This window comes from Mesoplodon mirus, assembly GCF_964341445.2.
Source record: "Mesoplodon mirus genome assembly, chromosome: 4".
In the NCBI taxonomy this organism is placed as follows: domain Eukaryota; kingdom Metazoa; phylum Chordata; class Mammalia; order Artiodactyla; family Ziphiidae; genus Mesoplodon; species Mesoplodon mirus.
This window is the reverse complement of record NC_138979.1, coordinates 113,338,226-113,359,879: the sequence shown is the minus strand read 5'-3', so window position 1 is coordinate 113,359,879 and position 21,654 is coordinate 113,338,226. Positions and strand designations below refer to the sequence as shown.

Below are 21,654 nucleotides of genomic sequence, written 5' to 3'. Positions count from 1 at the left end.
CTCCTACCATCTGTCTCTCTCTCCCTTTCTTAGTATTGCCAAAATAGCCTGGACTTGCGTAAGGGAAGAAATGACGGAAACTTCAAGTTTGCACCCAACACTGAGTGAGCTTTGCTTTGCTATTCTCTGAAGACACAGCCATCAGAGATTTGCAACACTCAACTCCAAAGGGGAAAATCATTCCCACTTTCCTAACAGATGTTGTTTCAGATGCTCTCTTAGCCAGAAGAGTAAAAGATAAATAAAGTTAAAAGAGAGGACCTAGGCATAAAGCTAGAAGATGGGGCATATCTGGATATTCTATGCCCAGGGGTAACAGTAGTACCTTAAATTCAGGGAGGAACAGCAAGGTCAGAAGTTAAAGAACAATAAACCAATCACCCTTAAGTGTTCAAGCTGAACAGGAGAGATCCAGTTGGTTGGTTGCCAAATGATGTATTCTTAAAGGTCAAACTTCACATCCACAAAGAAATTCTTTCCACAGAATCCTTGACAACTGTTTTCAGCCTCTGTGAGAACATATTACAGAGAGCTCACACATTTACTGGAGAGTCCATTACACTTTAGAAAGTTCCTTTATATTGAGCTGAAAGTGCCTCCTTGTAGCTTCTACTCTGAAGTACCAGAGAACTCATCTATATCATCTTCTCAACGGTGGCATCCCTCAACCCTGGGAGCTGGACAGGAGTGGGAGAGACAGAAGAGACACTATTTTAAATGAGATTCCTTAAGATCAATCACTTTTTTTTTTCACACTAGGAGTCTGGTGGCATATTGTACCTTTAACAATATAGAGGGGAAAAAATGCTAGACTACTGTCAGATACACCTGGTTTGCAGGCCTGTCTCTGTTGCATCATAGCTGTGCAATCTTGGATAGGTTACTTAACCTCACTGAGCCTTTTGGTTTATCTATAAAGAGGATCATCTATAAATAGGAGTAGTAAAACCTGTTATGCTAACCTCAAAGTTGTAATACTCAAAATATGTCCTGTACACGAAAATATCCTATTAATTATAAAGAGATCTACATGTATTAAGTTATTATTATAATGACCTTTTTTACTCAATCTTTTTGTCAGCCTTTCACGTCCTCATTTTTGACTGGCAGGTAGCTGACTTCTTGGCCTTATAATCAGGATATACCAGAAAGTTCTCATTTCAGCTTATACCTCAGAAGCAGTCCCATCATCAAACAAGGTGGCATAGAATCATGAAATAACCAAAAAGCACTGTGAAGAGCTTAGAAGAAGAGTTAGAAAAACAACCAAGGGACATTTGCTGAACAGACAGCACAGGGAGAGGCCGGGAGCCCGGGCAGGGAGGAGAGGGTTAAATCCTTTCCTCTGCAGTACAAAAGAAAAGAGTGTGCGGAAAGATTAGGATTTTTGCTTTTACAATGGGAGCTGCAGAAGCGTAGGGAAGAAGCTGAAGAAAAAAAAGGGGGCGTCTCCCCTTTAAAGACTTGCAGAGATTGAGAGAGAAAGAGAGAGAGAGTCAGGGACAGAGAATCAGAGCGCGCGCGTCTGTCTGTCTGTCTGTCTGTCCCTTGGAAGGGAGAACATCTCTGCTTCACAGTGATTGGCACTGGGGGAGAGGCATCCGTTGGCTTCAGACCCAAGGGGGAGACCAGACCAGGTCACCCCGGTTAAGACTAAGTGAGAGTTGCCCCTCCCCGTCCCACCTCTCTCCACCCGGGAATGTCTCGGCGAAAGCAGCGGAAACCCCAACAGTTAATCTCGGACTGCGAAGGTCCCAGCGCGTCTGAGAACGGTGGGTGCCGGGGAGGGGTTGGGGGGGCCTTGAGCCCAAGCCTGTGTGGGTCAGGCCAGGGCAAGGGGAGGGCACCCGGGCCATGGGCAAAACCAGGGGGAGAACTTGGTCGCTGGGGGGCTGAAAGAGTTGAGATGCAGCGTGTAAGGAGATGACCTGTGCTGGGGAGAAGCCCCGCTTCGCTTTTCTCAGGGTTGATTATGTTTGTGTTTTCTGTGTTGTTTTTCTCTGGATGAAATGGAGTTTTCAAACTGGCTCTGTTTCCCCACCCAAGAGTTTTCTCCCCAGGTCCCCCCTTTGCACACTGGTCTTTGTGCCGTTGCTAAGTAACCTCCTCAGACCTGAAGATCGTCTCTTAGGGGTGGGATTTTCCCCCCTTTTCTTTCTGGAGAGTTGGGTTGCAAGAGAATGAATTGGATAAACGTGAAGGGTCCCCTGAGGGAGAAGAGAAAAAAGTTTCTCATTGTTGGGCTGAGCAGAGAACAGATCACAGCTCCCAGAGGGAGAGAGCTAATGTCGGTCAGATGCAGCCTGGTTTGGGGTGTGTATCTGTGTCACCTGGAGTAGAGGCTAGAGGAAAGTTCTGGATGAGGGGCTTAGGTTTGTGTTTCAAGGAAAGCCAAGCTAAAAAAAGTGTGTGAGTTAACACACTTGTTGATACATGCATATCATTTTATGGGGATATGATTATTTGTTTAAGTAACAGATTTTCTTTATGAGGGGGGAAAATTTCAAGTATTCTTATAACATTCCAGTAAGAGGCAGCCAACAGAGCAACTAAGGTATTGAGAAATGACATTGCCCAAAGTCTCAGAAACAGAGGCACAGTCAGGACAGAAACCTAGATTTCATGACATTTGGGCTAGTGGTGCTCACTCCACCTGAACTAGGGTTTTCCAAGCTTGCTTGATTGTGGGTAGATCTGGGCTAGAGTCTGGGAATCTGTATCTTTGCAAATGTCCAGGTAATTCTTAGGATCGAGCAAGTTTGGGACAATCTGGTATGGCTACATATGTTCACACTGTGAAAGTCTGAAAGTCCTGGCTCAGGGATAAACTATTTAGCAAATGGTTGATTCACCCAACAATGCAGTGTAAGATTAAGCACAAGTGTTCTGAAGGCAGACTTTCAGGATTCAAATCCTGGCTCTACCAATTGGTTAGCTGTGCGACCTTGTTGGTTTGCTTTGCCTTTCTATGCCTCAGTTTCCTCATCTGTAAAATAGGGATGAATATACTAGCTACCTCATTAGGCTACTGAGTTAATACATGTTAATACACTTGGAAAAATAACTAGCATAAATAAGTGCTTAATACATGTGGCATAGTCCCTAGCATAAATACGTACTTAATATGTATTTTTTTAAGACTTTTTTGATGTGGACCATTTTTAAAGCCTTTATTGAATTTGTTACAATACTGCTTCTGTTCTATGTTTTGGTTTTTTGGCCGTGAGGCATGTGGGATCTTAGCTCCCCGACTAGGGATCGAATCTGCGCCCCCTGCATTGGAAAGCAAAGTCTTAACCACTGGACTGCCAGGGAAGTCTATTATTATTATTATTATTATATGTGAGTACAGTGCACTTCCTGTAAGTGCTGAAATATGACCAAAGCTTGGGAGCCTCTTGGCAAACTTCAGCATTTCTTTATGAGATGTGTGCCATGAAAAGCTCTAGGATAATGTATTTGTAGTAGCTAAAACTAAAACATGGATTAAATTTACCTTTCTACCTGTTGTAAAAAAGGACTTGAGATCAAATCAGTTCACGACATGCTACGGAACAACCTTAACAGACATACTGTGTTTTGGGTAGAACACATCCCCCTCAAGTCAGTGCTTTACTGGGATCCCACTGTGCCAGTATTAAGAGGTGGCATGCTGGTGGCATCTTCCCTCCTGGGACACATTAGCCCCCCCTTAATGTTGCTGCAGGCCGGATGTTTCCTCCTCCTGCTCTACAGGAGACTTCCCCCAGAGCCTCAGAGTTGCCGTACAGTCCTGCTCCCCTGCTGGTTAAATTGTGGAACAATGCTGAATCCCCTCCAACCCAGAAGCATCCTCTCCTCTCCCCCCATCTCCTCTCTTCTTCCCACATCCTCAGTTCACCCATTCCCTATACCGCTGCTGAGGAAGAATCTGGGAGTCACAAGAAATCTTTCACAACTGCCCTGAGGGGATTCTCCAGCCCCTTGAACTATAGCTCCCACTTGTGGCTGTGAACACTTGGGGCCACGGGGATGCTGCTGCAAAGCCGTCCCCATAGAAACAGTGCAGGCTTGAACTCACTGGCAGCAACAAATTTCAGTTGCAATTTTGCCTTTGAGCCATAAAAGTTGAAAACATAAATGTTAAGGAGCTAGAAAGCAGTAGTAACCTTAAGAAAGATCTGCCTTCAGAATTCTCCTGAGAGACTGAAAGATCCTTGGGCTACTTGTATGACCGGGCGTGTCACTGGGTCTCATTTGTAAGATGAGGTGGCTAATATTTGATCAAATCTAAATTCCTTCCTGCTTTTATAAGATATATAGATAGGGTTTCTATTCATTTATGTGATCTTCAGGCTCCCCAGGGACTGTTTCTTGTTCTGCATGCCCCAAAATTAGGTAGGGAGGGTTCTTGTTTGGGGGCTCTTACACGTGTCCTTTTACAGGTATACCTGTGGAACTATGGGCATCATCATGACCATCAGCAGACATTTATTTAGTAAGCTAGGGTGCCACTAAGGTTTTCAAGAGTCTTTGCCTTCTTTTAAGCAATGTTTACCATATGTGACAAGCAAATGATGAGCCTTTGTTGCACACTTTAAAAGCCTCATCTCTGCAGTGACCTAAGATATCACCAAGGCACAGTCCGAAAAACCTGTTTTCCCGCCCTGTTTCTGCTCAGCTTCCCTGACCAGAACACCAAAACCTACCAGAATAGTTATTGCACATAAGTGATGAGAGGGAAATAGTCTATTTACTTAAAAACCCTGGAGAGAAAAAAAATTTCTGTCTCCCCTAGAGAGTCTAGAAATCTGGATTAGAGAACATAAGGGATGTGAATTGGGAAAATGTGAACTAGTACATCTGGGAAATAAAGGAAACGATCAGAAACCCGGATATTTAGTGAGAAGGAGAAACCAGGACAACCGCCAAACAGACCTAGGGGGAGAAATGGCAGTTGGCAGACAACAAGAGCAGCAAAAGGGGAAAGAAGGCAAAAATAGAGTTTTGCGGGTTCTGTTCTCTTTAAAACTGGAGGTAGAGAGCGTCACCTCTCAGGGTATTGATCCCTGAGCCTTTCAGCCCTAGGGACTCCTGGGTGAAACAGAAAACATTTCTGAGTAGATAGAAACTAACTCAGGGAGGGTGCAACAGAGCACTAGATAAGGAAGCAGAAAACCTGGTTTTCAATCCAGCTTGTACCTTGAAGCTTTGTGACCTTGGGCAGGCCCATCCTTCTGCCAGGGCTTCAGCTTTTAGACTTTAAATAATAATACTCATTGCTAATATTTGCAGAGCATTTACTATTTGTCAGGTACCATGCTAGGCCCTTTATATATTTCCTCTTGTTTATTCCTCCCAACTCTGCTATTATTACCTCCATTAAATTTTTTAAAATTTACGGTAAAATATACATAATAAAATTTATCATTTTTAAGCATACAATTCAATGGCATTAAGTATATTCACAGTGTTGTGCAGCCATCCCCACCATCCATCTCCAGAACTCTTTCATCTTGCAAAACTGAAACTCTATACCCATTAAACAATAACTCCCCATTCCCTTCACCCAACACTCCCAGCCCCTGGAAATCACCATTCTACTTTCTGTCTCTATGAATTTACCAATTCTAGGCACCTCATATAATGGACTCATACAATATTTGTCCTTTTGCGTCTGGCTTATTTCACTTAGCATAATGTTTTCAAGGCTCACCCATGTTGTAGCATGTATTTCATTCCTTTTTGTGGCTATACCCCCATTTTTTAAAGAAATGCAAGCCTTAGAGAAATTAAGAAACTTTCCCAAGGTCACAAAGATTAGAAAGGGCTGGGACGTTAACTCAAGTCTGATTCAGAGCTGGCGCTCTCAGTCACTGTGCTTAACGAGAGGTCATATCTCTAAAGTCCCTTCCAGCTCCAAAGTGGTATGAATTCCAAGTGCCATTCATACCAAGTGCCGAGTCCTTTGATATCAGAAAAACGTCCTTAAAAAAAACCCCTTTTTTTGTGTTTGATCTAAGATATTCCTATTCTGGAAACAAATATATTTTTCTCACTTAGCACCAGATGTATAAATCTTTGTGCCTGTTTGTCCACTGTGTTGCACAGGCCAGGGGTGCATTTACTAGGTGTGGGTAGCAAAGGAGTATGTGTATGTATTTAGGAGAGAGGAGTGAGGAAGAGAATATGAGACATTCTCCCTTAGAAGTTTTCTATAGCAGCAGTTACAGAATCAACTCATAATTGTGGACACTACCAATCTGTGTTGGTCCAACATTAAGTTTAGGCAGGGGCTTACATAGTGTGCTTGTTTCTTTAACGGCTGGATGATGCTTGAACTCTGTGTAGAACAAAGCCTTTCATTTTACAATTGGAAGTATGGCTCAAGATGCACATACCCTGGGAAGGGCAATACAGTCACTTAAATTCATAGACAGGTGTATATCATGTCAAATTCTGTTCCTGGAAGCAGGATACAAGAGAGCCAAAGTGTGGCTGTGGTCAGAGTAGAGAGGCAACCCGACAGGAAGATTTTGCATTGAGCAACTCATTTTGCCTACACCCTAATTTTGGCCGAGTTGAGCACAGGTAAGATTTTTGAGGAGCAGGGTGGAAGGTTTGATGGGGAGGGCACTCCTCTGATGTGTACTGTGGGTCTCATCCTTGGTTGTACATCAGAATCACTTGAGGAGCTTTACAAACACTGATGCCTAGATCCCACCCTCAGGGAATCTGAATTAATTGGTCTAGGGTACGGCCTGGCCATTGGGATTTTTAAAAGCTCTCCCAGTAATTCTCATGGGCAGCAAAGTTTGAGAACCCGTGTTCAGCTCTACCACCCTGCTACCCACCAATTTTTCTCTGTTCTCCCAGCCATCCTCTCCCAAGTTTAATGAGTTACCAGGTTTAGAGAGTCACTTGGTTTCCTTTTTCCTTGTCGTTTCAGCTCTTTATAAATTTAAACAAGCATGTCCCTGTCTCAGTCCTATGTCCACCCCAGACTTTGCATGTGACCCAGGATAGCTTACCTCACCTTATCTGCTATCTAGGGACACCATTACCAGCTTAGTTTATTCCTGTGTTTATGACTTCATTCGTGTCTGCCTAAGAATCCTGCCCCCCTTTTCAGGATAGGCAGTGAGTGCAAAGTGCTGAGAAATAGAGGCTTCCTCTTACAGGTGGCTGTTGATCCATCACCTTTCACCAGGGACTGAATTTACCTTAAAGAAGAGCCCAGATCAAATTACGCATCAGAAAGCAAGTTTCATTAAAGAGCAAGAAAGGGGACAGTGTTTCCCAGGAGAAGATGAAAAGAAAAGGATTTCTTTTCTTGTCGGAAGACTTGACAAAACAGCAACTTGATATCAAATGTCCAATGCTAATTAACAAATGCTCAGTAGAAAGCTTCCATCTGATTCCCTCTCTGTTACTGAGGCCAGAGAGCAAATGGCAGGTAGGAGCCACACAGGGCCCTTTCTCTAGCTTGGGGAAGCCACACAATGTTGATGTGCTTGGGAAAGCACTGGACAGGAGTCAAAATTCTGAATGCTTGCTTCACTGAATTACTGTGTGAACTTGGAAGAGTCACTTAACCTCTCCAAGCTTCCATTTTCTTATCTGTAAAAATAAACAACATTGCATTAACCTGTGACTTGCCATATGGAAATAGAACCCCCTCTCTCTCATTGTTGGGGTCAGGCCTGGAAGCATGTAGCTCATCTGTTTCAGAGACATTGTCCACAGTGTTAAGGCCCTTGTGATTATCTGAAGTTTCAAAACATAATTCAGTACAATGTTTTCAGTGAAAGTGGACGTTACTAATATTACATTGTTTCAGCTCCCCCCCAAAAGACTTCCTACCCCTGATATATGCCAATGATATCAGCCTCAGAAATTAATAAGATTGCTAATTCCCTGGTGGTCCAGTGGTTGGGACTCCAGGCTTACACTGCCGAGGGCCTGGGTTCAGGGAACTAAGGTCCTGTGCAAGCTGTGAGGCTTAGCAATAAATAAATAAGAAATTAATAGGCAACATGAAAACAGATCTAATTTTAATATATATGTATTTTATTTTGATTGTTTTGCCACTGACAATATAAATTCTCTAATTCATAACATTTGGGACTCCTCCCAAAATTTAAAGTCCCATATATACATATTATTTTATCCCACAATATTTCTCTGATGTAGATAGCACAGCTACAACATTGCACTTTACAAAAAAGGAAATGGTGGTATAGCATGGTGTGACTGACCACCACGCCTCAATTTATCAGCCAGACAAGATTGGAACTGGGATTAGAACAATATGCATTTACTGATGCCTTGGCAAACCACAAAACTAAGGACTTGTGGTCATTTCCTGTAAGTAAGATAAGCTCTTAAGGAAGTGGGAAACCCATTAAGACTCATTTCAAGGTAGAAAGGGAATGCAGAGTACCTGGTCCAGGAGGCATCTTATCCCTACTTATCCTCTCTTTGAATAGGAGGCCACCTCTCTGCTGCTGAGCAGGTGTTAAGTCATTCCTAGGCATTCAAGCCAGGTTGGGGCTAAAAGGGGCTTTAGGCACCTAGAGGCTGCTTGGTAACTCCCTCCTACTGCATTTTCCCCATTGTTTCAGGAGGAGCTCCCCTCCCCCCAGGTTAGAGCTAGGTAGGCCTCTGTAGGCCTCTGCAGGCTAGCATCTCCCCAAACCCAGCTGTCCTCAGTAGTGGCTGTGTTGCCAGAGAAAGACAACGGAAGAAGAAGGGTAGAGAAGAGGGTACTAAATAGGAGATGGCCCCTTAAATAAGCATGAACTCTATAAATTAGGTGTGGGCTGGGTGATCTGTGGAGTAACTCGCATTCAGCTATTATTCTGGGGGAGGAGGGGCGGGGAGTAAAGGGGCTTAGTGTTACGCAGAGAGGAGTCCTGAAACGACTTCCTTGGAAATTCTACCTCGCGGCCTCCCACCCTGAGAAACTTCTTTTGTGGATGGGGTGGGGGTAGGGTGGGAATGGAGGTCAGGAAAACAGGACAAAACTTGGGGTATCTTGGGGGTACCAGATATATATGTGTAGGTAAGGGGTAGGTGTTCTGGGATCCCCCTCCCGCTCTGGCCCTCAGGCCACCCTCTCTGGAGCCCACATTTTCCAGGCTCAGCGGATTCTTTATCCAAAGGAAAATAAGAGAAGCCTGTCGCTTTGCTCTATTGAGCAAGGCTGTATTTCCTACTGTGCCCCCTTGAGCTTGCTGGGGGGTTGGGGGGAGGGGGAGAGGGGGGCAGGTCTGGGCAAGGACATCCGGAGATGGGGGGAGCTGGCAGAGGGTAAGGAAAGGTGGACCCCCGCCATGCCCCACAGCACCTGTCACTGAGCCTCCGGAAACCCTCCCGGGCTCTGGGCTCGCTCCCCTCCCTCCCCAGCAGCTCCTCCCCCATCTCCCCTCTCCCAGCTTTCTCGTTCCAGCTCCTCCCCTCCTCCGCGTCTCCTCGCTCCCCTCCCCCTCCTCCGCCGCTCCCTGCCCCCGCCGCCGATCTCCATCTCCGCAGTCTGGGCCGCTGGGTGCAGAAGCTGCCGCAGCCCTGGCGGCCACTGCCGCCTCCCCCAATCCGGATACCCATTGTCTCCCACTCCACCTGGCCCTCCACCTCCCACACAACCATGGCGCACGAAACCGGGAGGAGCTCTCGTCTCGGGGGGCCCTGCGGGGAGCCGGCGGAGCTTGGAGGTGCGGTAGGGCCCGGCGCGGGCAGGGGTGGGGGGTGAAGGGGACGCGGGGGGCGGGGAGAGGACTTTCGGTGGACGAGATAGAAGGCACGATTCTCTGCACAGGACCCGGTCCTCACACCCAGTCCTTGCGCCCGCCAGTGGCCCGGCGGGGGGGGCGGGTGGAGGGGGGGAGTAGCTTGTGCATGCCCGCTCCCCCTCCCTCCTGGCCCCCAGTGCTGGCGAGTCTCCGGTCCAGGCGGGACAGCACTGAGCTCTAGCCTCCTGCACGGCCGGCCGGATGGTGAGCTCATCTCCCCACCCCCACTAGCGGTTACTGGGCTCGTTGTTAATTACAGCCTCTGCATACCCATCCGAACCGCACCACCCACGCTCTTTCCTTGTCTTCTCCCCAGGTGATGCTAGCGAGGAGGACCACCCCCAAGTCTGTGCCAAGTGCTGCGCACAATTCACTGACCCAGCTGAATTCCTCGCCCACCAGAATGCATGTTCTCCTGACCCCCCTGTAATGGTGATAATTGGGGGCCAGGAGAACCCCAACAACTCTTCGACCTCTTCTGAACCCCGGCCTGAGGGCCACAGCAGTCCCCAGGTCATGGAGGCTGAGCAGAGCAACCCTTCGGATTCCGGGTCCTCTGTACCCACAGATCCCACCTGGGGCCCAGAGCGGAGGGGAGAGGAGTCTTCGGGGCACTTTCTCGTAGCTGCCACAGGTACAGCAGCTGGGGGAGGTGGGGGCCTGATCTTGGCCAGCCCTAAGCTAGGAGCAACTCCATTACCTCCAGAATCCACTCCTGCACCCCCACCGCCTCCACCTCCTCCTCCGCCCCCAGGTGTAGGCAGCGGCCACTTGAACATCCCTCTGATCTTGGAAGAGCTCCGGGTACTGCAGCAGCGACAGATCCATCAGATGCAGATGACCGAGCAAATCTGCCGGCAGGTGCTACTGCTTGGCTCCTTAGGCCAGACAGTGGGCACCCCTTCCAGCCCCTCCGAGTTACCTGGGACAGCCGCCGTCTCCTCCACCAAGCCCTTGCTCCCCCTCTTCAGCCCCATCAAGCCTGTCCAAACTGGCAAGACACTGGCGCCTTCCTCCACCTCCTCCTCCTCAGGGGCGGAAACACCCAAGCAGGCTTTCTTCCACCTTTATCATCCACTGGGGTCACAGCACCCTTTTGCTGCCGGAGGGGTCGGGCGAAGCCACAAACCCACCCCTGCCCCCTCCCCGGCCCTGTCAGGCAGCACAGATCAGCTGATTGCCTCGCCTCATCTGGCATTCCCAGGCACCACGGGACTACTGGCAGCACAGTGTCTTGGGGCAGCCCGGGGCCTCGAGGCTACTGCCTCCCCAGGGCTCCTGAAGCCAAAGAATGGAGGTGGTGAGCTGGGCTATGGGGAATTGGTGGGTCCCTTGGAGAAGCCTGGTGGACGGCACAAATGCCGCTTCTGTGCCAAAGTATTTGGCAGTGACAGTGCCCTGCAGATCCACCTGCGTTCCCACACAGGTGAGAGGCCCTATAAGTGTAATGTCTGTGGCAACCGCTTTACCACGCGTGGCAACCTCAAAGTGCATTTCCACCGGCATCGGGAGAAGTACCCGCACGTGCAGATGAACCCTCACCCGGTACCAGAGCATCTGGACTACGTCATCACCAGCAGCGGCCTGCCCTATGGTATGTCCGTGCCGCCAGAGAAGGCCGAGGAGGAGGCGGCCATGCCAGGTGGCGGTGTGGAACGCAAGCCTCTGGTGGCCTCCACCACGGCACTCAGTGCCACAGAGAGCCTGACGCTGCTCTCCACCGGGGCAGGCACAGCCACGGCTCCTGCGCTCCCTGCTTTCAATAAGTTCGTGCTCATGAAAGCGGTAGAGCCGAAGAGTAAAGCTGATGAAAACACCCCACCCGGGAGCGAGGGCTCAGCCATCGCCGGGGTGGCAGAAAGTGGCACAGCAACCCGCATGCAGCTAAGTAAGCTGGTGACTTCGCTACCCAGCTGGGCCCTGCTTACCAACCACTTTAAGTCCACTGGTAGCTTCCCCTTTCCTTATGTGCTAGAGCCCTTGGGGGCTTCACCCTCTGAGACCTCCAAGCTGCAGCAACTGGTAGAGAAGATTGACCGTCAAGGAGCCGTGGCAGTGGCCTCTACTGCTTCGGGAGCCTCCACAACCTCTGCCCCTGCAACTTCATCCTCGGCCTCATCGGGACCTAACCAGTGTGTCATTTGTCTTCGGGTGCTGAGCTGTCCTCGAGCGCTGCGCCTGCATTACGGCCAACATGGAGGTGAGCGGCCCTTTAAATGCAAAGTGTGTGGCAGAGCTTTCTCTACCCGGGGCAATCTGCGTGCACATTTTGTGGGCCACAAGGCTAGTCCAGCTGCCCGGGCCCAGAACTCCTGCCCCATTTGCCAGAAGAAGTTCACCAATGCTGTTACTCTGCAGCAGCATGTTCGGATGCACCTGGGGGGCCAGATCCCCAACGGTGGTACCACGCTCCCTGAAGGTGGGGGAACTGCCCAGGAGAACGGCCCTGAGCAGTCTGCAGTCTCCGGGGCGGGGAGCTTCCCCCAGCAGCCATCCCAGCAGCCATCCCCAGAAGAGGAGTTGTCCGAAGAGGAAGAAGAGGACGAAGAAGAAGAGGAAGACGTGACTGATGAAGATTCCCTGGCAGGGAGAGGCTCCGAGAGTGGAGGTGAGAAGGCGATATCAGTGCGTGGTGATTCAGAAGAGGCCTCCGGGGCAGAGGAGGAAGTGGGAACTGTGGTGGCAGCGGCCACAGCTGGGAAGGAGATGGACAGTAATGAGAAAACGATTCAACAGCCTTCTCTGCCGCCGCCGCCTGACAGCCTGGATCGAACGCAGCCAGTGGAGCAGGGCGGCAGTGATGTTGCAGGAGGCACAGAAGAGGGGGGCAAACCGGAGAGGAGCGCCAGCCCAGTGTCAGCGTTGGCCCTAGAAGGGGAAGGCAGCAGCCCCACCTTGGTGGAGGAGCTGAGCCTGCAGGAAGCGATGAGAAAGGAGCCCGGAGAGAGCAGTAGCAGAAAGGCCTGTGAGGTGTGTGGCCAGACCTTTCCCACCCAGGCAGCTCTGGAGGAGCATCAGAAGACCCACCCCAAGGAGGGGCCGCTCTTCACTTGTGTCTTCTGCAGGCAGGGCTTTCTCGAACGGGCTACGCTCAAGAAGCATATGCTGCTGGCTCACCACCAGGTACAGCCCTTTGCCCCCCACGGCCCTCAGAATATTGCTGCTCTTTCCTTGGTCCCTGGCTGCTCATCCTCCATTACTTCCCCAGGGCTCTCCCCCTTTCCCCGAAAAGATGACCCCACGATCCCATGAGCCTGTTTTTCTGAACCTGCTGCCCCTTGACCCGGGGGGCAGAAACTGAGAGCTCTGTAGAAGGACCTCCAAGATCTATGAGCCCTTATTTGTCTGTTTCTCTGAGTTCTTATATGATGGGGCCCTAGTGGCTTTTCTCTAATCCCTGAGCTTTGAAATCCTTGTGCTCACAGGCGAATGGCCCCCTGAGAAACTTTTCTTTCCTCTTCATTCATTGTACCTGAGGAAAATAGATTCTCTACAGCTTTCACATTCCCAAGAAGAACCCTCTCCACCTTCCCTGGGGATGACCCTTCTACCCTCTCCTCTCCCTTTCCCTTTGGCAGGTGCATTTGAGCACCCACATTTGGAATTACAGCCCAGCCTGAAGGGGCCAGCAGCTGTCCCTGGAGGGCCTAGGGCCACTCCTCTCTGGTGACCAGGTCAACCTGCAGGACTTCTTGTCCCAGGGCATTCCTGCCCAGCTGGTGAGGGTGGGCTCCCTGTCTTGCTGAAACCAGGACACGGCTTTACTGTCAAGTGACCTGCCCACCAAGCCCCCGAGTCCCAGCTCCATCTCCATCTCCACTACCCCTTCAGGCCCCACACCACCAGTGCTGTTTGGCCCAGGAACTGTGGCTGAGAAGTTGCCTCCAGCAATGGGATCCAGAGAAGCCAAGGAGAAGAGATTCCCCCCTCCTCCTCTTTTGGCCTCTGGCATCCAAGACAGTGCCTGAGAAAGCCCATCATAGAAGAGAAGTAGCAAACTGTACATTTCTTCTCCTTCCCCCTGCTCCAGAAGGTGCCGACAGTGAAGATGCAACAATATCAGTATCTGGTGGCTCAGCCCCAGGGTGTAGGGAGAAACGAAGGGCATAGGACACTCTTCCCAGTAGTAAGGCACTAATGTGCCTTCGTCACGTTAAGGCAAAGGTGTTGGCTGGTTAACATGCCAAGATATTTTGAGCTTCTCATATCTTTCATCCTTGCCTCTGAGTTAGGAAACAAGTGGATTTCTTGCTGAGAGGTCTCCCATGGGATGGATATTTGGGGGAAGGAAATGTGAAGTTCCTATCTTTAACAAGCATTGTTGATGAGGGTTAGCTGAAGGAATAATGGAGAGTTTAGGGGTGTTGCTAAAGCACAGGGCTTGCTGAGAACCTATGTGATTAAGAAAGGGGTGTGATATAAGGGAGGGGACCTCAAACTCTTAATTGGATGGGTCGACGGGTCTCATGACTGTTCTTTTGAACTAATGGTGACTTCAGTGTGCAGTGATGCACCATGGATCATGGGGGATTTCCTAGCACTAGTATGCTTCTAGTTTTAGACAACTCCCTCCTCTATTCCCTGGCCCCTGTATTTTCCTCATCTTCCTCTTTCAAGGTCCACTTCCTTCCCATTTTGCCTGTCCACGGACCGGGGCTTATGTCTTTGCCGCTGTCTGGTTCTTAGAGTCCCAGACTTTGGGAGATGAGCCCTAGGTGCTGTCCTCCCTGCCTCTCCGTTTTGTAATCAGATGTAGTATTTACTCTTAACATAGGATCATTTGGAACAGGAGTTCTGAGGAGGAGGGAGTGAGGGTTCTGGCTATTGACTGACTTGAGTGGTGGCTCCTCCTCCAAAGGTGTAGGCGTCCGTTTCCTAACATAGTAAAATGTGAAGAGCAGACAACGGAGATGTTAGTGTCTTTCCCTTTTCATTAAAGGTGTTTTAACCAAATATTTGTGTGTTTCTCCTTATTTCATGACTAAATAGCCAGCTGGGGTGTGATATGAGCATTCCCCAACATTGAGATTCCCTTCCCACCTACACCTCCTGCCAAAGCTGAACATATGGTGTTGAAATATTTAATTTGATCAGCCTTGTCCTAAAACAACCTCCAGTGAATGTAATTTCCTTGTAGAAATGGTGTTTGTGTTCTCAAAAGGTAGGGGATTTGTTCACTGTTTACAGCCATTGTCCAGGTTTTCTCTTTGCCTAGAACCTTCTACCACCAGGCTTTTTGTATTTTATTTTACTTTTTTTGTTTTGTTTTGTTTGGAGGTTGAAAGCTGTTTCTTTATCTATCTATCCTGACCTGTAGGCCAGCCTAGCTGACATCAGTTAATCTGCAGAACCAAGATGAATTCATCTTTATGATACTTATGTTATAAACAGAAAAAAAAATTCAACCCTAGTAATTTCTACCAACAAGATAATATAAAGGAGAATTCTTAGCGGAAATACATTGGGGGTGGGAGAATGAAATGAAGCATATATATATATTTTTTGTTTGGTTTTGTCTCTCCACAACATGGTAAGGTTCAGATTTGACTCTTAAAACCTTGCTTTCCTAAAGAGAACATTCTCCGGAATTTTTTTTTTTTTCGTTTGTAAGATTATATCACTGAAACCACATGCTAAAGGGATGGGACTGGTAAAATGATTTGCCTAAAGACATTCAGCCAATCAGTGGCAGAACTGGATTAAGAACCCAGGTCGGCAGAATCCCAGTCTCAGTGCTAACCACCAGTGGTCAGGAATGGTGCTTGCTTCCTGTTACATACTAACGACTCCTGAAGTGAGGCTGGCTGGAAGACTGAAGGGAAAGGTGAGTAAACCTACTGGCTCAATTCAAGGTAAAGAACAGAGGTTTGATTCTAGTTGCCTCCTGGAGGCAACTTTAAACCCGTCCCGCTTTAAAGGTACTAGTGAATAGGACATGGCAATCTGGTGAAGTCGGCTGGAGAAGAAACAGCTCCTGTCTCTTTAATTCCTTACCAAAGCTTTATAAATCTGTTTTTCTTTTCAGCCTATGGAAGGAGGTAGGTCACCAATCCTTCTATTCCCTTTACCTCCCCTACCCCCATTGGACATAGATAATGCCATTTAACTAATTAAACTAGACTTGCCCTCTCTTTAGATGCCAGTTCCCATTATGGTAACAGCTGTCAGTGAGGCTTCTACTAATGGGTGCTTCCTTGGGCAGGTCAGCACTGAGCTGGACTCCCCACCCCACTCCTTCATAACTCTACTTTATTTTCCCTTCTGTCTCCTTTTCATTCTTGTTTTTCCTCTCCTGCTTTTTATTCTTTCATTGACCTACAACTTTTACTTTTCTCTCTTCACCTTTAGTTTATTCCTCTCTTAGAGCCTTCAGTTTCTTCCTTCTTGCAGTCCCCTCCAATCCCCACCCTCAACCCCACCATTTCTTACTCTCAAGCACTTCTCATTTGACCATCCTTTTGGAAGGTGAATTAACTCTAACCTGCTGAAATGAATATGTCAAGAAATGCAGCTTGCGAAACGCTTTACCTGAAATATACATAGTGGATTCAGTTCAAATTAGATGGATAAAAAGATCACTAGTATAAGAAGCAAGAGATAGCTTCCTCACTCATTCATTCAGTGAATTTTTGAGGATTTATTTTGTTTCAGAGACCAAGTGTTGGGTAGATACAAAGGTAAACAAACTTCTGCCCCTAAGGGAGCTCAGTCAAGGAAGAAGAAAAATGAAAACGGGCTTCCCTGGTGGCGCAGTGGTTGAGAGTCCGCCTGCTGATGCAGGGGACACGGGTTCATGCCCTGGTCTGGGAAGATCCCACATGCCGCGGAGCGGCTGGGCCTGTGAGCCCTGGCCACTGGGCCTGCGTGTCTGGAGCCTGTGCTCCGCAACGGGAGAGGCCACAGCAGTGAGAGGCCTGTGTACCGCAAAAAAAAAAAAAAGAAAAAAAAAAAAAGAAAACATTTTTATATCATGGTAGTAAATACTGTGATAGACACAGTGGCCTGTGGGATTCCAGAAAGGGAAATAACTAACTCATGTTACGAAGAGAGAGAAGGGGGCGGGGATGTACAGTTCTCTTATATTCAGTTTTCATAATAACCATGCTGAAATATATTAACTGAATCCATATGACAACCTAAGGACCAATGCAGTTACCATATAAAAACCTACATAAGGTATGTCAAGTCCCCTTTGGCAGATACAGAGGTGTGCTACTTCAGAGATGTCCCCTTAAGAAAGAACTGGCTACCTAGCTGCAAGAAACCTGGTTAGCTGACAGCCTCCAGCTGTCCTACTATTCTCCAAACCCCTGGCCAAAGGCTAAGCAAGGTGGTGGGTGTTACAGGGCTTAGCCATTCCCAGGGAACATGGGACTAGTGAACGATTCTTGCTATGGAACTCTCCAGTGGTCTGGCAGAGGCTGTCATGTCTGCATCACTGACAGCTTTGGACAGCTCTCCCTGCCCAATCTCATTTTCTTCCCTTTTTCTTTTTACAAGTGTTACTTCCCAATAAAACTTTTGGACTCCTGACTCTCTCAGCATCTGCTTCTCCCAGATTTCAACCTGTGTCACCCCCAAAAAAGGTTTCAATTCTATTGGCACATTTTCATGTCTCACAAATTTCTGCTCCTGGGACTCTGGATACCATCCCTGGAACTTCTCAGTAAATCAAGGAACATCCGTCTCCTGATCCCCAAAACAACTCACATGAGTGTTTCTCCATTAGACCCAACTTTGACTTCCCTTTACATTTCCTTGTCTTTTCTAATGTTTAATTTAACAACAGATTTACTAACCCCATTGGACACTTTGCTTTTGATCATATAATTTTAAAAAAATGAGTAAGGACAAAAGTGAAGAAAAAAAGAAATTTTGACCAAAGAACCAGTTACGAAGTGCAGTATTTGGTCAATACTGTGGATGTTTCAGTAACCCATTGCTGTGTAACAAACCATCCAAAACTTAGTGTCTTAAACAATAATTATGTATTTGCTTGTGAGTCCATGGGTCGTCCCAACAGGCCTCAGCTAGGATGACTTGTCTATGTTCCATGTGGTGAGGGCTGAGCTCACTCAGCAGCTTCAATTTGGGCTGGAGGATCCAAGATGACCTCACTCACCTCTGGCCCCTCAGTTGAATGGCTGGAATGCTGGAGTCTCTTTCCTTAGAGTTTTTCATTCTCCAGGGCCTTTTTTTGACATCTTTTAATCTCTAGGATTTCTGTCTCTTTCTCACTCTTTTTTTCTCCCTCTCCTTCTCCCTTTCCCTGTCCTTCACTCTCTTCAAATGGTCTAGCTATTAGGATAACTGGACTTCCATGAAGGCCTAGGCCTCCAAGACGACAAAAGCAGAAGCTTCAAGGCCTCTTAAGGCCTAGACTCTGAAACTCAAAGAATATCACTTCTGCCACTTTCTCTTGGCCAGAGCTAGTCAGAAGACCAGTTCACATTCAAGAGGAGGGGAAACAAGTTTTACCTCTTATTGGGAAGAGTGGCAAAGACACACTGCACAAGGGCATGTGGCATGGGAGCCATTATTGTTGTGGCTAACTCTGGAAAGTCTACCACAGCAGATAGGAGGAAAAGTTAAGAAATGTAGTGCATGCAGCACTCACCTACTCACAACTAGGCTTACACTCTTTTGACTAGAAGAGGTCTGGGTGAGATTCCTTCCTCCTTCCTGTACTGCTCAGGGTTGTTGTATACAGACTGGCTAAGAGTGGGCACACAAGAAAGCAGTGGCTTTCTTATGAGCTGAAAACTGGTCCTGAGGAGTCTAGAAAAAAATCCCTCTATAAGCAGATCATGCTAAGTGGCCCTCCTGTGCTCCTAAAATTTGCCTAATTTACTACTGTAATAATTTATCCAAAGTGAATATGAAAGCAAAGACTTAACTTGGCTGACTTTTAGGAGTATCTGTACTCCTTCTTTGGCTTCCTTTGTAGGTGAGAGGAGGCAATCCAGGTCTTAGGTACCCCGAATTCTACCAGAGACTGAATCTCTTCCACTAGAAAAATCCTTCCTTTCCTAGACGAAAATGCTTATGAATTTAAGGGTTGACCTGTGGAAATCTGTCTTTAAGATGAATCAACCCCCTTCATCTTCTACAAAGCTCTATCCACTACTGTCTTTCTCTCCCAAGCCTATTTAATTTTACTTCTATATAATTTCTATGTATTTCGTTTCTATGTGTTAAGGATCTTGAAAGAAACAGTGATCTTACAGCAAGTGAGATATTCAGATTTGTGAACAGTTAACTCTAACAGTTCTCTAATAGAGCAATAATGGGATTATCTTACTTCAGTAATAATACATGTGTCTAAACATAGGGCCACACAGAATATATCCCAAATGAAAGTGCAAAGCATCCCTTGCCAACTCTCTTGAGGGTAGTTGTTAGACCCAGGTTATTAAAGAAAACAAAACCTGTTAAGTAGGGTCTTCCTTGGCGGTTCGGTGGTTAAGACTCTGCCTTCCACAGCAAGGGATATGGGTTCAATCCCTGGTCAGGTAAGTTCCGTGTGCCGCAGGTTGCTGCCAAAAACAAAAAACAAAAAAAAACCTTAGGTAGAGCAGGCCCTTGGAAGTAGTCTTATGATCTCACATCAGCCAACTTTGCCAAGAGTATTTCGGCTGAGCAAGATAGCATTTTTTGCTTCTAATTAAGTATAATCCTGAGAATTAAATGTCCAGATATGCTCATATGAGCCCATATTCATTTCTGTGTCCTCTGTCTCAATGCTCATATATAAAGGTACACATCTCAAAAGACAATGTAGGGCGGCCTTCCTGGTGGCGCAGTGGTTAAGAATCCGCCTGCCAATGCAGAGGACATAGGCTCGAGCCCTGGTCTGGGAAGTTCCCACATGCTGCAAAGCAATTAAGCCTGCGAGCCACAACTACTGAGCCCGTGTGCCACAACTACTGAGCCTGTATGCCATAACCACTGAAGCCCGTGCACCTAGAGCCTGTGCTCCGCAACAAGGTAAGCCACCGCAATGAGAAGCCTGCGCACTGCAATGATGGGTAGCCCCCGCTCACTGCAACTAGAGAAAGACTGCGCACAGCAACAAAAGACCCAATGCAGCCAAAAATAAAATAAAAGTAAAATAAATAAATTTCTAAAAAAGACAATGTAAATTATCTACTAGGTAAATTTAAATTCAGAAAATGATATGGAAATAGATATTTTGATCACTACTAAATCTCCACAGTACCTAGCACATAGTAATCACTCAATAAATATTTTCTGAATAAATTAATGAAACTGCCACATTCCTAAACACATACATCTTTCTTCTCAGTAGTCTCCCTTCATATTCACCCCTTCCTTTCCATTACTATACATAGATAGCTTCTGACTTAAAGGTCCTATCATCAAACAGTTACAATAGGCTACTAATTATTTTCCCTATCTCTAAACTTTTCTCCCCATCTCAATTCAACCAGAACACCAGATTCCCTAAAATATTCCCTATTCAAAACCTTAAAATGTCCCCTGTTGTATGCTGAATAAATTGCAAGCTCGTTACTCAGGTAACATGTACCTTTTGCAATTTGGCCTCAAATATAGAAACAAATATTCTCCCAAATTCCCAAAAATAATTCTCTGTGTTCTAGCAAAATTAATCTGGGTCAGCACGGCATGCATCATGCTTTTCTACATCTAGTCTAGACCTTTGCTTTTATCATGTTCTTAGCCTGGAATTCTTTCCTACAGCTTCACCTACTGAAGTACTAGCTGTCACTCCAAGCCTGAACTTTGATGTCACCTTCTTGCCAAAGGGTCATCTGGGCTTGGAGTCCTCCCTTCTTTGCAATCACGTTTGTTTTTTAAGCCTATGCTCGGTGCTGCCTTAGTCTGTAAAGATGGTTCAATATCAGTAAACTGGGTCTTAGCTCCTTTACCATACCAGAAGCTCTGAAAGCAGGGGCCATGCCTTCTTAAGCTGTTCTTTCTGGCAGTGTTTGGCTTCCGTAGGCTTGATAAATCAGTGGTTCGCAAATGCTTCCATTCAGAGAACCTCATTTTAAAAAACGAAGTTTTTAAGTTTACTACACAGAGAAGTGCACATACCAAAATGTTTGGCTCAGTTAATTTTCACAAACAACGTATTCATAAACCAGCTCTCAGAATAAGAAACACAGCTCGACCAGAACCTCAGGAGCCCCCTAGTGCCTCCTTCTGAGTATGTATGTATGTATGTATGTATGTATGTATGTATGTATTTATGCATTCCCGCATGCATGCATTCCGAGCAGCTTGTGGGATCTTATTTCCCCGACCGCAGATTGAACCCGTTCCGTTGGCAATGAAAGCGCAGAGTCCTAACCACTGGACCACCAAGGAGTTCCCTGAGGACTCTATTTTAATGTATTACACATGATACTTGTAGATTTGGTATAAGTAAGAAGAGTGAGAATATGTATTTGTAGACTCATTATAGTATCTCTGCTCCATCAGTTCTCCTCCCTCAAATATGCATGCGTAATGGCTATATTTTTGTAAACAAGTGAACGGAAACATGAAGCTACACCTTCAGTGGCAAAGGTATGTTACTACCAAACTGTCAAATGGAATTAGTGATCTTTCATTTCCAAAATCTAGACTACATACGCTGCCGCACAGCGTTGTCTTCGCACGCCTCAACTCCAACTCATTTCCTAATATTCAACATGGCCGCATGCGCGGCTATAAGCAACATGGCAGCTCTGCCAGACACCAACATGGCAACCACAGCCTCACCTCACCCAGAAGCGTGAAAGAACTCCCATAAAAAACATACCCGTCATCCTGCCAACACTTAAGGTGGCTCTCGTTTCAGCTTCAAAGGGAGAGCAAAACCGGAAATGACATTCCGTCCGGTGCGTCTCCGGGATCT

General features: G+C 47.0%; 1 protein-coding gene and 1 long non-coding RNA gene across 5 annotated transcripts; one reads left to right on the top strand and one right to left on the bottom strand.

The window, feature by feature from the left end:
• Positions 1–7,384: 7,384 nt before the first annotated feature.
• Positions 7,385–21,640, bottom strand: LOC309803351. Its single transcript, XR_014293933.1, has 3 exons — positions 21,559–21,640; positions 19,199–19,306; positions 7,385–7,599 (listed from the first exon to the last, which is right to left on the bottom strand). It is a non-coding gene; the product is annotated as an uncharacterized lncRNA (long non-coding RNA).
• SALL2 (spalt like transcription factor 2) lies at positions 9,523–14,717 on the top strand. Of its 4 annotated transcripts, none has more exons than XM_082619412.1 (4): positions 9,523–9,692; positions 10,087–10,404; positions 10,525–12,893; positions 13,602–14,717. In XM_082619412.1, exons 1-4 carry the CDS (start codon positions 9,626–9,628, stop codon positions 13,878–13,880), a joined length of 3,033 nt encoding a protein of 1,010 aa, XP_082475538.1. In that variant the 5' UTR covers positions 9,523–9,625; the 3' UTR covers positions 13,881–14,717. The 4 variants fall into 4 exon arrangements, with proteins under 4 accessions (XP_082475538.1, XP_082475540.1, XP_082475537.1 ...); XM_082619414.1 differs by having other exon boundaries at positions 10,087–12,740; positions 12,836–12,893; positions 13,602–13,857; XM_082619411.1 differs by having other exon boundaries at positions 10,087–12,893.
• Positions 21,641–21,654: the final 14 nt, after the last annotated feature.